This window comes from Molothrus ater, chromosome 3 (genome assembly GCF_012460135.2).
Source record: "Molothrus ater isolate BHLD 08-10-18 breed brown headed cowbird chromosome 3, BPBGC_Mater_1.1, whole genome shotgun sequence".
In the NCBI taxonomy this organism is placed as follows: domain Eukaryota; kingdom Metazoa; phylum Chordata; class Aves; order Passeriformes; family Icteridae; genus Molothrus; species Molothrus ater.
This window is the reverse complement of record NC_050480.2, coordinates 8,175,840-8,193,416: the sequence shown is the minus strand read 5'-3', so window position 1 is coordinate 8,193,416 and position 17,577 is coordinate 8,175,840. Positions and strand designations below refer to the sequence as shown.

Below are 17,577 nucleotides of genomic sequence, written 5' to 3'. Positions count from 1 at the left end.
GTCACAACATAGCAGCCATGAGCTGGCACAAATACCACAGTCACCCGTTCTCATCCTACTTAGTGTCACCAAGCAAAGGCAAACCATTTATACAAAAGCCTAACAAAACAAAAATCTTAAATGTTCCTTGTGTCTCCTACCTACCTCCCCATGTGTCCCCCCATATGTAGTGAACAGCACAGTGTGTGCAACAGGGAGAAGCAAAACTGTTTGTCCTTTCCTTCTTTGCAGGATTTCTCAGATATAAAGCAGAGCCTGCCAAAGAGCTTCCCCATCCATCCCCTCCATGGTCTGTGTGAGACCGCTATTGATTGTATCAAAGATGAGTAACACATCTCGTAACAGCAGCACAAATGCCTGCTTTTTCTCTTCCTCCAGCAGAAAAATAATCAATCCATGCAGCAAAAGCCATTTTCTTGCCCTCCTTCAAGGGATGTGAAGACAGAACTGGAGCTGTGGAAGTTGTCTTGCTCCAGCTCCTCTCACAAGCTGCTCCCCAGATGAATGGCCAGATTCCTCCTGATAGATTGATAGGCTGTTGGTCTCCCAGGATCACTTGTGGAAGGAGCAGGTCTGTTGGAGTTATTTGTCCAGGACAAACTTTGTCTGCTTTCCATTCACTTGGTGGGAAGGAGAACAGGTTGATGAATAAGCCAAACCACAAAGTTCAAAACGAACACAAATCACCTTTAACAGAGTTGATAGTGTTGGTTCCTGTGCCTGATGGGGGTCACCACAAATTGGCCTCTTGGCTTTCAAAGGTAACATCACATTTATGAATGTTGTGTCAGAAATCCAAGCTCACCAGCTGGCAGATGCTCTGTCCATCAGAGATGTCAGTCTCAGTGGTGATTGAAGTACACAGCAGAAATGAGGCAAAATAAAACTGGATCTTAATCTCAACAACTCATTGGTCCAGCAGGTCATGGCCATTCAGTAGGACTCACACCAAGAGGGAGATACCCTGGATCCTCATCCCTTCTCCCAGAAAAGCTTTTGTGTAATGGCAAAATGTCCTGGGACCAGAAAATAAATCTCTGTTTATGGCTTAATCTTCTAATTTTGAGATTAACATAAGGCTTCCCCTTCCAGCTTCTCCTTTATTTGCCATGAATTTTGCCACTGTACTGCTCACTCTCTAGTTTCATGGAGAGGGACCTGGTGTATGCCCCCACCACAGTCCATGGCACTTGGCTTGTGCTTCTTCCCTCCAAGGTGGGCTCAATCCTCCCTGGAGCTGGTGGGATGCACACAGATGGCTCCTTCTTGCCATTACACAGAGATGTTCTCAGCATCTCTTCTAAGGGTCTTCTAACACTGTGCAGGCCTGATTGTCTGTCTCATTAAGGTATTAATTAGTATTATCTCGATTTGACTTTTTGTTCTGCAGTTTATAGCAAGGGGTTCTTTTATCCTTTGATAAATTGTGGTTGCAGCCATACTTTGCATCCCATGGGGCAGTCATACTCTTCAGTAAATTTCTGCTCCAATCATAATCTACTAAAAATGAACACTGAGACACATAATTATACTTCAAAAAACACAGTCATTTATTCAGCCTTAAAAGTGTTGCTTTTTATTAAGATAGCTTAGAATTGACTGTCTCCTTTTTGCCAGCAAACCTAATCCTTTAAAAAAATGTTAAATGAAGATTAAGTACTACAGAAGAAATTCCCTGGGAAGGATGTGTATCAAACATATCTGTGAGACGTTTCACCTTAATGCACATGGGTTGTATTTAAAAAGTGGCTATTAACCTCCATCCTCTGTGGTTGATAGCTTCTCTTTTCACTTCTGTTTTGAAGTCCACCATCTGTCCTGACTGATTACAGCTTTCAGAATATTAGGTGATCACCCTTGCACTTAGCCGGGAGTAAAAGAGGATGTTATCTGTATTTTCAGTTGTATTTTCTCTCTGAGCAAACATTTCTTAGAAGATTCTTTTCATTGGTGAAGTGGCTTCTGCTGTTCCACTAAATTGCCATGCAGTGGCTGTGAAAAACTCAGAAAACACAGCTCATTTTGGCCTCCACAGGTGATGTGCAGTCCTGTGGTGTTGGCCATTTACCATTTGTGTTTCTTTTAGCAACTGAATGCACGCCTGTGTGACAGCACCAGAAAGACACTTGCAATTCCTGGTTTTGTGCTGAATGCTTTGGAGTAGATGGTCCTCCTTCTCAGATGAGCTAAGGTGCAGAACACCAAGTTACTGCAGTGAGTAATTCAGTGTTGTCAGAGCAGAGTTCTACCCAGTGACACAGCCCTAGGCACCTGCAGGGGGCTCATCTGTCAAGGAATTCATTGCTCGTTTTTAAGCATCATGTGAATTACATCAAACCATCATGATTGTCAGGTCCAGTTCAGGAGATGGGGCTGGTCCCTTCAATCCAAAATGCTGATGCTAAGTAGTCCATGGTTTTGTTTGCATTTTGTGAGGGTTTTTTATGAATGTAGTCTTTTCTTTGGCTTCTCTGCCTGTTTCTTCCATTTGTGAAAAATCAAAATAGGTCTCAAGCTTTATTTTGACTGTGGCTTGGAAAAGAAGCCATGTGGCTGTCCCTTGTAGTATGTAGTTACCCAGATGTCAGGCACACTGTAAAAGTATGAACAAAGGGTAAATTTATATAGTCATTATAAAATTTGAGGGTTTATTTTGCACTTGCTCTCATGGGGTCATTTTGTTTCTTTTGGATAGGACTATTTGTAGGGCCAGGAGTCAGGGCTTCTTTATAGTGCTCTGAACTCTGCATCAACTCACAGGAGCAATTTCTGTCCCCTTTTATACACTACAAGCACAGTGGTAATACTGTGCAGCACCTTGTAATACTGCAATACACAGATTGTGTATTGCACAATCTGAGTCAATGGAGAGTTAGACCCAGTGAAAAGCCAAGTGAGCACAGTGTGTGGGGTTTTTTGCATCAAAGTGCCAGTATTGTCTTTGTCCTCTGCACAGACTGCCTGTGACATCCAGGGTGTGATATCCATCATATTCTGGTTGTGTTGGTCAGCTCAAACCTCCAGGAGATGTCTCCCTTCATTTGGTTTGAAGCATCACAGGAACAGCAATGCTCAGCATCTTTGGCAATGAAATGCTCCATGTCCCTTTGCCCAGCACCTCTGTTGCACAATCTGAAACCATGGAGAGTTAGACAGAGTGACTTCACCACTTCTTGTGTTTCTCAGGACATTAAATACAATAGTTTTATTTTTAACCTCTGAGATAAGCCACTCAAGCTGCAGTTTTCTCATTGTCTTGCCACTCTCCTGAACAAAATGCTGCATGGAAATGAAACACTATTATTTATTGGACTGACAGCTTCACTGGACTGGGTGCACTCACAGTAGCCTGTTAGGGCTGCATCTGCAGCGTGGTAATTTGTTGAAGCAGCACAGAGGGAAGAGTCTCATAACTCCATTAAACAATTACTGCAGATAACTCGTTACTAACCCTTCTTAAAATTTACCCCAAAGGGGTTATATACAAGTAATGATTAAAACTGACCTAAATCATAATTTAATTAAAAGAAATTAAAATGAAAACTGAAAATGTTCAGCAACCTCAGGCCACCACATTAATGATTCACTTTAATGTGTTTGTAGTTCTGCAATAATGGCCTTTGTGTGTGTATGCTTCTTGGTTTATGTCTGATATTATTTTACCACTGGAACAGTTTGAAAATGGTTGCAGGCTGTATGATCTCAAGTGCCTATGTGGATGTACTTGTGCTTTCTTCTCACATTTCATGGGTTTCAGTGAAGCCAGCATATCTACTTGTGTGCAGAATGCAGATCAAGGCCTATATTTTTCATTTTCTTATTAATTAGTTTCTCTGCTATACAATAAGGACCTTAATGTCATCAGTATGATTACCATGGCAGTATTTCTGTGCTGTAAAAAAGACAGTTCAAAACTGGCACCCCTTTGTCTGACAGATTTTGGTTGTACTTGTATTTGTTTTACAAGAAAGAAGCACAGGTCAGACCAGTGGGGGGATGCCAAAGTCACTGGCCATGCAGAAAAGCAGAGGATGCTCCTGAACTTGCACGGCAGAGCCATTCAGAGATGTAACAGGATCCAACCTGGTGTCCCAGGATGTGGCACTTGCACAAATTAAGATGAAAGCCTCGAGTATTGGCACTTTGTCACTTTTATTTCTACCCCAGGAAGGAGGAAGAGGTTTGGAAAAACCTTGTTCTGAACACTGACACCCTATGGATGATATAAATAAAGCTTTCTCTGTAGCAAAAACAATTCTATTATTAATAGCCTCTGTGTTCATGAGTTGGACTAGATGATCCTTGTGGATCCTTTCCAGATCAGGATATTCTGTGATTCTGTGTTGGAGGGGTAGAAATGGACGGGTTTGTACTGGTTATGCAGAATTTCTTCCTTGAAACAAACAAAAAGAAAAAAAAACAGTATCTGCAATTCTGTTTTCTTGTGGAAAATGCCTTTTTGCAGCAGGTTTTGGGGCACTGACTGTAGCCTCATCTCTAAGTATGTCACCAGCTGCTTGTGAAGGAAGGTGCTGCTGGAGGGGAGTAGGTGTGTGAGCAGACACAGCACTTGCTCAGCTCTGAAATGGGAAGAGCCAAGAGGCCAGCAGGCTATTAATATTTTTGACTTACCATGTTTGTCACAAGAACAGTGGAAGATGTAAGAAGCCACATGTTTCCAGGCTCTTACAGAGAAAATGTGAAGAATGCTGAAACCTGCTCCAAGGGTTTGTTCGCTGACCTTTCATCAGGATCTTGTCCCAGCCCTCTCCTGTCTGATGGCTGGCTTATTATTTATCATATTATCTGCTTCATGTGGGGGCTGCCACTGCAGCTGGCACCTCACTAGGCATGCTAAATACCTCTCCATAGCAGCAAGTGGGCAGGCACTCCTGGAGAATCCTCTTTTCTGCTGGAGTTAGAAGTGCCACTTACTCTGCCAGCTTGCTGAGCATGCTGATTGATCCTTGTTTAGCCTCTTTTCTACCAAATAGAACATTTGGGGAGGGGCAAGGGGAATGGATTTTCTTGATGACCTCAAAGGAAATGCCAAGAGAAGACAGCAAGAACCTATCAGGCAGTAGCCAACTTGGCAAGAGAAAGCAGAATATATGGGCAGAAGAAGGTATTTTAGTGTCTGATCTGCTTATTTTGTTTGTACAGTACTACTGTAATCCTCAAAGTTCTATTTTTTAGAACTGACTGTCATGCCAGGGGGAAAAGAAACAGATGTTCCCATTTGTCTTGTGATGTGGCTCAAAATCATTTACATTTTCTGGCCTAAAATGACACGACGTGTCATTTGCCACTTTTTGTATCTCCTTTGGAGTGAGTGACAGATTGCTGTTCAATTACCAGTGTAGTAGAAAAGCAAATATTGTGAGGACAGCTTCAACCTAAAGGAAATACAATCACTGATTGCTGCAGTAGTGGGAAAAGAAGGATGGCAGATACTGCAGAAGCCATCCAGTGGAAAAGACATTTTTATTATAAATAATGTCGTGGGGAAGACTCAAAGAAAATGTACTGGCTCTGGCTTTTCTGCCTGGAGAAAAGGAGAGCCAGGGGTGAATAAAAATATGATGGAAAAATTGTAAATTGTGAAATGTATTTCCAGCTCTTTGCCTTGAGGACGTGCTCCTTAAAGCCTTTCTGTTTGCTCTGCTCCCGGTTCCAGTGAAGAGCAGTAAGTGCAGAAAGACTCTTCATCAGTCAGAGACACTCAGTGAGAGACTCATTAGAAGGATTTTTTAAAAGTGGAAAAACCTGTTTGTCAAAGACTTTGGGATTAGTTACTTCTCCACTCTATAGTTTGCTTTCTTGTCAGCGTATTCATGCTCTGCTTCCACCCTTTCTCACAAGATAAATAGATAACTCCAGGCCAGGCAGAGCTTAACCATTCCTTCTGCAAGTCATTTATTTGAGCATCACTTGTCCAGTCTTAATTTTTAGCACTTCCTTTTCACTATTTCTGCCAAAGTCACTTGCCAGGCACAACCCTTACTGTCAGTACACTGATCAAGGTGAATTTTCATGTCATGATCCAGTCAGTCAATTGGATTGGGTCAGAGTGTAAGAGGTGAAGCTTCTGCTTAAAGCCTTTCACATTTTTCTTTCTAAAGGAACAAAATGAAGTGAAAACATGTTGAGAATATTGTAATTTAGGTTCTATGAGACCAATTCTAAACAGTGAATGTCCAGTGAAATAATACATTTAGAATTGAGAAATATGGTTTACTTGATAATCTACCAAACCAGATGATCATTTAAACTTTCTCTTGTAGTTTAAGTTTTCTCTGAGTGACTTAAGCAAGAGATATAGTTCCTTGGCAATAAATATGAATGAACCCCTGAAATATCTGGTTTTAGTCATAAATAAGTTGTGCTTATAGTCATAATAATGGATGTAGAAACAAGTATCATCTGGAAATGGAGTTTTAAATTGTGAATGCAGTAAGGTAATGGCTAGAATTAATTTCATTTATATATCAGTAGTTACCTTTATGCCTGACCTGCTTTTTCTGGTTGTGAAGTTCTTTCTCCATAGAGTGAAAAATGTCACACTTGACCATAATGGAATCCTTGAAGCTTTGGCACTGCTCATTTTACAGTGATGCAATAATCTCTTTTGGTCTGACCTATTGGTAAAGATTTTTCCAGTGCTGCTGCACTGCTATTACAGGATTGTCTTTATTTATGTATTGCTTGCATAGCTGGATGGCACCAAGCCTGTGTTTTAAGAGAAAAGGGGTGGGGGAGATAGAAGTTAAGCTAACTTTCTGGGGTTTTATTCCATGTGGTCCTCCTGTTGTGTGTGGACAGGCAGAACAGTGACTTTGAAAACAACACCTTTTGATTTCAAGTCAGGGAAAGAAAAACCCTGCAGCTTCTGTCAGTCCATTTTGGTCATCCACATAACGCAATATTTTACAGGTTAGAGCTCACTAGTGTGCTAAGAAATCACTATGGCAAGGCATCCATTGAGGTTAGAATTCATACAAGGAGTTCCCAGGAGGGCAGGGAGCCCAGGTCCCCACTGATGGCCATCAGCTGCACCCTGCCCACCTCTCTTCTCTCAGGTGAGGGGTGTCAAGCTCCTGCTCCATCTCCTCTCCTCCTGAGAGCAGCTCTGTGCAGGGCCAGCCTTGGAAATAATTCTCCACTAGTCCCATCTGCTGGATGCCAGGAAGAACTGCCTGCTGGAAAGAGGGAAAGCATCATACCTCAGCCTTTAATTATCAGCTGGGTGCAGCGTGCCACCAGATGTACATCTGCCCGTGGAAAATATGTGCTCTCTCTGTTTTCCTTCCATCCACCTAATCACTTTTGGACCACTGCTATTCCCATCACCAGGTTCCATGTGTTAAGGAAAAGCAAGGTGACTGACACAAGGAACTTCAGCTGTGTTGTTTTAGAGAAGCTGTAATCAGAAAACCCAGCAGCCAGCAAAGATCACAGCAAAAAAAAAAAAAAATTGTGTATCATTATCAGGACATTTCCAGGCCTGGGAATGAATTTCCCTTCTCACAATGTATATGCTCAGCAGTCAACTTTTCAAATACCTCATTAAGGCTGGTGCTCAGCTGTTGTTGTGCTGCTGCAAAGCAGGGAGTGTGGCCATGGCATCCAATCCTGCATGCAGCTCTGCAGCCTATCATGTTATTATGAAGCTAAAAGAGCCTTTTCCATCACTGAAAACAGAGAATTCCTGCTATATTTCTAACCAGGGCAAGCAAAGTGTAAGAGACCCATAGATATTTTTCAGGGTATTACCCATTCTCAGTGGTTATTTGCTGTTTGATGCCTGCCTTCCAAAAGAGACCTGGAGGGTAGAAAGTGGGTAATGAATGTGAAGTTGTGAAGAAAATTTGGAATGAATGTGAATGTAAAAAGGGGGAAAAATCATTCAGTCCTAGCAACCTTACTTTAGTTTGATGTGCTATCTTCATTACAGCCATTTGTGATGCATTTTTATACTTTTTGTTAAGTTGCATTGTGGCTTTTGCTTTAAAATTCAATTCAGTTGATTCTTACCTTCCATAGTCATGGTAGTAAGTTCTGCAGGTCAGAAACACAGCCCAAGAATTGTGTTGAAATGTTACAGCAGGAAAACAACCCTAGGAAAAAACCTCTTTATAAAATACATAGAACTTCAAGCAACAATTTCATTTATTGTGGACTGTGTTTAGGGAAACGTCCCTCTATTTGGTATTGTTATTTCCAGTGAGCCTATTGAGATAAAAATCTATGATCCTCATCTTGAGATAAAAATCATGACTGGTTTAAATGGAACTGGTCCTGTTGGCAGGTTTTTTTCAGCTTACCTTTACATCTCTCCTTTTTTATCACAGGGCTTTGCTGTAAATTAGCAGTTTATGCTAAATTGGTTACAATTAATATTGTAGTGCTCCAGGTACCAATAAAAAGATATATCATAAATAATTCTTATGTGTTTTTCTCAATAGGTGGCAATGGCACAGCGGATAAGCAAAACAGCGATGAAAGTAAGACACAGAGCCAAGAAGCAGGTTTGTGCCCAGATCCTCAAAGGCCTGTCTTAGGTTTTATCCACTCTGGTGAACAATAATCTTAGTCAGTGCTTTTGAGGGGGAATGTTTGTACATTTTCACCAGAGTAGCTCAGGTCTTGAGCAATTCTCCCATTAGAGACTGAATCTTCATTCCTTATGAATGAATGTGTTGAAGTGCAGGACTGCAGACCCCTCTCCAGTTTTCCACCTCTACATTCTCCCTTTAAGGTGACTAATCTTGCTAATTCTCTCACAAGGAATATGGTTTTTTTTCCCTTCTGCATAGAATAGGAATGAGGGAAAGAAATTTGGGGAAGGAGGAAGCAGGCAGCAGGCTCCTTCTGGTGAAAACTCAACTCCTGAATATTTTTAAAGGGTATTTTCAAGTTTTAAAAAATTGTCTGCACAAGTCATAATGGTAATAAAGATTTAAATTCATAGAGAAAAATATTGCATATGCTGTGGGTGAATGTCAGAGTTCACAAGTGGTGGGTTTTGCAAGTGACACACTTATAAATTGTAGTGAGTTCAGTATGTTGGAATATATGTCCCTCCATGCCCAAGAGATTTTTTTTTTCTGTTTGGTTTTTTTTTTCTGTTCTGTTGTCTGATTGTTTATGGTTGGCACAACTCTGTTCCTTGCAAGAGACAGCTAGAATGAATTAATTACCAAAAGACCTGAAGTGGCAATTGAAATGTCTGTCTATTCCCTTATTTCTTAAGTATTTCTTTAACTGTAGTATTACATGTAGCACACTGTTTTTACATGTGATTAGGATTTTTTCCCATTGTAATGCAGAATGTTCCTTAAACATATTTAAACCAGAGGGAGTAAAAGGGTTTTCTCTGGAATTCCTTGAGCTGAAGGCAGCCATTCAGCAAACACAGCAGATAAATTTAGAAGGCCTGGATTCCTGACTTACCTGATTTGCTTCCTGTACTGTGGTAATGAGAAGTCCACTGAATGAGGGAATTCTTCCCATCCTGTGCATTGGCCACCGTGTAGGTAAAAGGGCAGCTTTTCTCCCTGCCTTCCTGCTCTGCAGCTGAGTGCTAACATCTGATGTTGTCTGTGCTTGAATTCCCTCTGTGTTTCATGTCCTTTTTGTCACCTTTTCTGCCTCCTAATGCAGGGCAGGCAGTGCAAGGTGAAGCCAGAAGCAAACAGTATTACAGAATAAAACAGATTCCCATGGACCTCAGCAAACTTTATCCTCCCCAAGATAAGGGTATGGTGGTGTTTTGTAACTGCTGGAGGGCAACCACGTATCCTTCCCTGATTTTTCCACTTTCACGCTAGTTGTATTTTAAACAGGCCCAGGGGACCAGGGAGAAGAATGAGTTATTCTGTGTGAATTGAGATTCTCTTTTGAATCTCTGACTAGACTGTGGCATGTCTTTTTTCAAGCAATTTTGAGCTTTTAACTTTACCAAGTACTGCTTGACTGCTAGCTCACCTAAGAGCTAACACTGCCTGGAGCTCCCGGCTCCAGTTGCTGAGGTTCCTGTTAAACCTGATTATAGCATCTGCAGATGCCCAATACAGCCCACTGTGCTTGTCAGTGATAGTCACTCTCATGGGGTGAGTATTTCAGTTTGATTGAATAAAATACTCTTTTTTTTTCCCCCAAGAGAATTAAGAAATACTTGCCTCTTGAAACTACTACTTTGCTGTAGGTGTTTTAAACGCATTGTGCTTTTCTCAAAACTGCTTGTTATGACTTGTTGCAACATGAGCTGTCAGAGCTGGTTTATCAGAGCCCTGATATACATTCTTTTGCTATCTTGTATTGCTACTCATGTTTCATTATTCTCATGAAGAGTGTCAAATAAAAGATCCAGAGATTTGAGGTCCCAGATCCAGAAAATGTCAGCTTTAGGGATGGGATTTAGGTACATGCCTGAAGATAATGTCATGCCCACTCATAGCCCGGTAGTCAGCTCCTTGACCATGCAGATGGTGTTGCAGGGAAAAAATGATTTGGCTTAACAATTTTCCCTCCTGGCTTACAGGAACAGGGAGGGCCACAATTAGCCCAGATTGTTACATCCACTTAGTGAGTCTCTGCTGTTTTCTGCTCTATGCACTGCAGAGACAAAAGCATCACCAGGAACTTTGAGGTTGCTGCTTTTTCACCCCTTCTTGGCAGTAGAAAATGACCTGATTTCCCGAGGTGCACAGTTGTATGCTTAGAATTCCAAACACTGTGAGTGACCACTGTTAGGAGCAATCCCACCAAATGTTGAAGTTCTTATTTGTATTATCTAAACCAAAGGCATAAACTTCTCCTGAGTGTGACAAATCATTTACTTGCTGGATATTGTGAAAGAAAATGTAGGACAAAATTTTGACGCTCTATTCTTACCTCGTCCATTACATAAAGATTTTGTATTCTCATTATAGTGAAAAATACCATGATATTATCAAGAAAAGTATATATTATAAAGAAAACTGTTGTAGTGGAGAAAACAGTAGTAGTCTGAAAAGACTGAAAATTTTAACCTGTTAGGGGTTTTTTAAAGGTCTGGCCTCCAGTCTGTCATCATGAGCTTAACACATGGAAAAACAGCATGGCAGGTGGTTCTGAGCTCTTCTTTCAATCTAGTTAAAAGTACTGGATGGCTATATAAGGAAAATATTTTCCATGAATCATCAACAAGTCTCTTGAAAGAAATTAAAGTCTAGGAATTAAAATGAAAGCTTATCAAGATTTTTAGAACTATAAAAATTAGCAAGAAAATAAAATGTTTTCACTTTCACTATTGATTTAAGTTCAGGTACCAGTTGTATCTCTTAACTACAATAGTTTTACCTGTGTAACTATTACCTCTACTATTAAAAAACTCCAAGCTGCAGATTTTAAGGGACTTTCTAATTTCAGGCCTGATTCATGAAAGCTTCTCTTTTCAGGAAAGCATTTGCATCTAGTCATTTGAATTCCAGTGGGATTCGTGGACATGATTCAATTTAAGATTGACTTAATTGTTTTTTCTCAAAATATATGGATTAAATGAAAAAAATGAATCTCAGAGCAAATAGGATGCCAGCGTACCCATGAAACCAATAGCTGTTCCTCTCTCTGTATTATGAGAAATTGAAATACAGATTTAACCTGGCTGTATTGGAATGTTGGATTACATCTTGCTTAGGGAAGATGATCCATAAGAGCAGTGAATGGATGGAAGCCCAGTAAATGAAATTCAGGTCCAATATCTTGTCTCAATAAGGCCTAACACTTTTTTTCAGTAAAGTGGTTCATCAGTTTTCTATTTAATGAATAGCTTCTCTTTCATTTCTTTTGTTATAGATGAAACAAAACCTTCAGCTGTAGCCAGCCTATCGTCAGAAGACATTGAGCTGAGTGAGAATAAAGGTAAAGATTGGAAATTGTGTTTTGAAATATCCCATCCCAAGAGGACATTTCATGAAACTGTTTTTTTTTCCTTTGTCTGGAAATAGCCAAAATCACAGTGAAACAATTCAGAAATAGGGAAATGCTTGGATTTTCATTTTCAAAAGTCTTTGTAATGAAGTACTTGGTACCAACTGTTGTGCTGGTAGGAGAGATGCCACAAATTTGTAAGTCCTCTTGTTACAGAGTTACTACTGAAATATCATACATGACATATCCAAAATAAAGGATTGTGCTCACTGGGGTGATTCACAGGCATATAGTTCAGCAAGAACATCTATCTCAGCAATATCAGCTCCCTGCTCAGTGCTCTCCTGATGTGGGAAAAGAAAAACACAATAGCTATAAACACATCAGGAGGAGACAGGAGGAGATGAAGTCATAATAGAGAGGCAGAAAGTAATGTTTATCTTGTGCAGGCTGTGCTGGGCACTCAGATAATTTAGTTTGTAATAAATATTTAAAAGTGTCACAGAACCAAATGACAGGGTGTTTAGGAAACAAGAGAGATTATCTAATTTAAATGTTTCAAGCTGAGATTTTTCCTGTGGAGTTGTTGGTTTACCAACAGATTGGAACCAGTGCACAGCTGTATTGTTTTTGATATTTCTGTAATAATCATGCTATTAGTTGCTTGTGCTGGTCTACACTTTTTAGCATTTTTGTGGGGGTACATCAGGAAGAAGTCTGGGTGCTATACAAAATGTTTGCTACTGGTAATCCAAAACAGGAGTTTTGCTATCTATAATAAATACAATCCATCAGTATGGCCTTCAAGAAAGACTAATAGAAAATTTTCATGCATTTTACTGAGATAACATAATTATTAACATCCATTAACTTATTTATTTTAAAAGATTTAATGTTTAATTCAGCATCGTTACTTGACTCTCTTCTCATTTTTCTAGATAAGTGTGACAGGGTGTGAGATCCTGCCCTTTTGTTCAAAGCCACATGCTGGACAGCCTACATACTTACCTGATTATGAGTTCAAAGCCTTGTGCAGGTTGATTTAAGTGCTCCTTTAACAGATTGATTGATGCTGCAAAGAAAAAAAAAGAACCACAAACCTTTGCTGGAGCACTGGCTTTTGCTTTTGATACATCACAAATTGAAGTCGTGGCAAGGCTAGTGGAAGGCAAAAATAGTGATGGATTCAATCCCAGCATGGTTGGTGATTGCCTGTCATTAATTTCTCTTGTTTTGATGACATTTAGCCTGTTTATGTATTCCGTATCTGGAAGACTCCCCATTTTCTCTGTTTCACAATGTGAGGGTCACAGTGAGGCTTTGGGTTTGGATTTCCCTTTTCCATCTGCAGTCAGCTGATGATCCCAACAAACTGGTGTTGCTCTGAGTGTTTGTTCCTAACAAAGAAGATGCCTGTCTTCTGAGATGCTTCTCAGTGTGTCAGCCCTCCAGGTTTTTACATTGTTGCATTAGAAGTCTCTTCTTAGAGAAGAAATCATCTTTGTGTGCTAAGTCTCACTTTTCATATAATATATTAAGAGTATATATAATGTTTTCCTCTCTTCTCTTGAGAGGCTGACAGAAGAGATAGTGCCCTGAGAGATCCAAAGTGCATTATCTCTTTTATGTCCTACCTCTCCTCATAAGAAAGATGGGAAGCATCTGGTAGGGAAAAAGGAGTGAGACAAACACTCCTCCATAGATTTTATTTGTAAAACTGTGCAAGGTTTTTTTTAAAAAAAAAAAAAAGAAAATGAAAAAAAGAAAAGCTAAGACCATGTTTTCATATTTTCCTGTTCGTTTTTTTAATAGAAACAAGAACTTTGAACAGCAAGGCCACCATGGACCAGGCCATGGTTTTAATCCTTATTTCCATTGGTAGATTTTCAGCTTTGCAGATTTTTACTGTGAGGGTGGTGAGGCATTGGTAGAGGCTGCACAGAGGAGCTGTGGATGCCCCATCCCTGGAAGTGTTCAAGGCCAGGTTGGATGGGGCTCTGAGCAGCCTGGTCTGGTGGAAGGCGTCCCTGCTGGGGGGTTGGAATAAAATGACCTTCAAGATCCCTTCCAACCCAAACCACTCTGTGATTCTTCAATTTTTCTATAATTTCAGCTTTTTAGGGTTTTTTTAAAATAAATAGTACCGTTATAAAAAAGTGCTGCTTCTTGAGAAATGGCACTTTTACAAAATCCTGGTATTTCTGAAAGCACCTGATGCTCCTGAAACAAATTCCAGCTTTCAAATTGTTTGCCCACTGAGTTAACAAGGCTAAAACCTCCAGGTTCTGGAACATACTCATTTCTCTAGTTTATTTTCAACTAAATGAACAGGACATAAAGCATTTAAAGAAATTATGTTTTCCCAGTCCTTCCACTTAATTACTGTAAAAGATTTCTACCAAAGAAGTCTAGCTGCATATTCCCAAAATGCATCGTTTAAACCATTCTGTCCGGCTATGAAAATTTAGGTCTTTCAAATGTCAGCTCACTTTGACTGCACCAAAACAAGGATTTTGAGTCCCATTAGAGTTGACTAGCAGTTTTTCTGCTTTTTTTTTTCCTTCTCATATTTCTGGGATTAAAATATAGCAAACACATTGATATAGTTATTGCTCTAAAATGTGATGGTATTCAAAACAAAGCACATCCATCTCTGCTGCTATGAAGATCTAGTATTTTTGTTGTAAGTGAGTCCTCTTTATCATTTTTTTAAAGGAAAAGAGGTAGGATGGGAACACGAAAGGGATTTTCATTATAAGAGTTGGGGGCAGTGGAGGAATTACACTTGAGGGGCTTAGATTAAAAAGAAAACCTCCTGTGAGACTGCAAATCTCACATTAATCTAAAAGTATATGTCTTCTGTTACCATAGGAGAGATACTGTCCAGGAAAAACAGTCCACACAAACCCAGTTTGTACATGGCCTTTGAGCAAACTGAATTTTTTGAGTGTTCATCTGTCTCCAGAAAAAAAAGGGGGGGAGGAGGCTGCAGGAAGGGGGAGAACAGTCGTATTTCAAGAATATCAGGATTTTCAATGCAACACTCTAAAGGTATCCTCTTATTCCAGTCTGTGCCAAGTTTCTCTTTCCACTGTCTGCAAAGAACTGTTGCAATTTTACCCTTAAAGTCTTGCATGCTTAACTATGATCTCTTGGGGGAGAGTTGGCATCTCTGGGCAGCACCTTGGAGGGTGCTCCATTACTGTGCATATGGAAGTAGATCCTTTATATCCAGCACATTTCAAGTGAGAGATGCTTTTTTCTATGAAGTGTAAGGGCAGAACAAAGTGATTAAAGTCATCAATGTTTATGCAGCAGATAAAGGGTGTATCAGGCAGGCTGCACTCAGTCTGGTATGTCTGTCTGTACAAGATTTTGCTGGGGTCACAAACTCCAGCATTGGAGTTTGTAACAAATCCAGATTGGATTGAAGGATTAAACCTGTGCTTATGTTTTGTTAAAGAGAGATGTGTACATGCATGTCTGTGTGTCAGAGAATGTTCTGCATCTTCATCTCAGTTGCCCCTTCTTCCAATTACTATTTAACCCAATTTAATGATTAGACTTTCTGGCAGGAAAAATGTAAAAAGGAACTGGATTTAGTACAGGTGAAGCATAAATCCCTACTGTGTAAAGTTTCTGTGCACAATACATTGATTATAATTCATTAGCACTTAATAAGAACTGAATTTTCCTTTGAAGGGCAAGTAAATTAAATCATATACTAATTAATTTTAAAAATAAAGAAGTGATTGATTAATTATTTCCAGGTGTTCACCAAAGTCTGGGCTTCTGTGGGAGTGCCATTGAAAGCAAGTCACTGTTTTTCTGCATTCTCTGGAGTCAGATTCAGTTGGCTGGAGGCCTTGTGTTTTCAGAAACAGAATTAGATATATGACTTGGCTATGGGTTAGCCCTAAAAATTCTCTTTGGGCAACCCAGAAGCTGGTAAGTATCCTGACTGTAAAATGTAATGGGTTTAAATTCCTCTTTGCCCAGCTTTAGCTCTCAGTATGGAAAAATCATGATGTCCTAAAGACAGAAATTATTGAGAAGGGATAAACTGAAAGAGCATTTCAAATGCAGGGGAGCTGAGCAAATTGACATAAATTAGTCATTGGAAAGCACATGAAAAAGATTGACTGAAAGGCCAATATGTTCAGAAAGAGGTATTTAAAATCAGTTCTTAGGTACATATTAAGACATCTAAATGACTGACCTGATTTTGAGCACTCAGCAGCTACCAATGAAATGTTTTTACTTCACCCTTGGGCTATGATTAGACCTAAAGTTTCAGCCTGGAAAATTTCAATTATAGGTAACTGAAAAAGAACCTTTTTCAATGGAAGAGTTTCAACACCCTCAGCCATACCTGTGGCTTCGCATGCCTACTCAAGTGATAACATCTTTCTGTCCCTTGGTTAGGAGGATTCCTGTGAAAGCAAACGGGCTAACACAAGCTAATTTGTGGGGTTTGGGGTTTTTAACCAGGGATGTCAGCACCACCATCCAACCAGCCACTTCTTCTCTTTACAACTTCCACAAGGTTCACTGGGAGCTGTTTGTAATGTGGGTTATTCACTTCTTCACATTTAATCTCACCTGAGTTGTGCATCCAGATGGGGTCCAGCCCCTGAACTACTCAAGAGGTATTTCTGCTCTAGTACTGGCATCTGCAACAGTGAACACTAATCCACTTAGCTGGTTTATTTAAATCCTCCTTATTTTTGAATATTAGCTGACCTGGAGCCATTCAGCTGTGCTCCCATCAGTCCAGCGTGAGATCCTGCTCTTTCATCTCCTCCCTCCAGTCCTTTCTCCTGGACAGGCTCTAACCAAGGCAATCATGTTTTTCTCAGCTTTTTCATTTCCCAGAGCCCTGTACAACAGATCCTGCTCCTTATGTCAGGAGAAGGATGCCCACAGTTTTTATAGCAGCTGCACCTGGAATTTCTCAGGTGGACAGAAGGTGAGATGCCCTTCTGTCAGCTTGAAGCACAAACAGGTGGGAGAAGTATTTGGTGGTCCCAGCTGCAGAGATGAACTGTTAGGTCTTTTACCTGAAAACTTGATAAAATATGAGTTGTTGCACCTAAAGGTCTAGTTTGTCAAGCATTTTTATACCTGGGCTCGAATAAATCTAATCTATTATAAAGACAGATTAAAATGAAATCTTGGTGGATATAAAAATACCATTTTAAAGTCAAAGCTCAAGAATCTCTTCCTAACTTCTCATAAATCATCATTTTATAGTACTTCATTTTAACATATTTTCCTTCGTTTATGAGGCAAAGAATACCCTAATCATGGGGAAGTTTCCATGCACACCATTACCTGTAATTCTAGATGTCTGCTTGATTTCTTTCACTCTGGAAATATTCCAGTCATTTATCACAGTATCATGCTTAAAAAATAAACTGTACTGAACCTGTTTCTTTCCTAATGACCAGCATTTTCCCTCTTTGATCTTCTTACAGCTCCCTAAAACATGGTGATTTATCTGTGCTGTGTACAGGACCCAGGTGTTCTGCACATTAGAAACTGCTCAGTAAATAAGCCATACAGAGAGTAGCTGGGGAAGTGAATTTTAAAAGAGCATTAAAACCACTTAACATTCAGTTCTTACCATCTCCCCTCTTCCTTAGCTTTTGCAGAATCATGTTT

General features: G+C 39.9%; 1 protein-coding gene across 4 annotated transcripts in view; it reads left to right on the top strand.

Annotated features, from left to right (window-relative positions):
* The window catches only part of MACROD2 (mono-ADP ribosylhydrolase 2), an 851,816-nt gene that overhangs the window by 792,040 nt on the left and 42,199 nt on the right, over nucleotides 1-17,577 (top strand). For all 4 annotated transcript variants that reach the window (XM_036379362.2, XM_054514164.1, XM_036379361.2 and 1 more), the window contains exons 12-13: nucleotides 8,466-8,528; nucleotides 11,839-11,904. In XM_036379362.2, coding sequence (XP_036235255.1) covers nucleotides 8,466-8,528; nucleotides 11,839-11,904 — 129 coding nt within the window. The remainder of the gene's footprint in view (nucleotides 1-8,465; nucleotides 8,529-11,838; nucleotides 11,905-17,577) is intronic.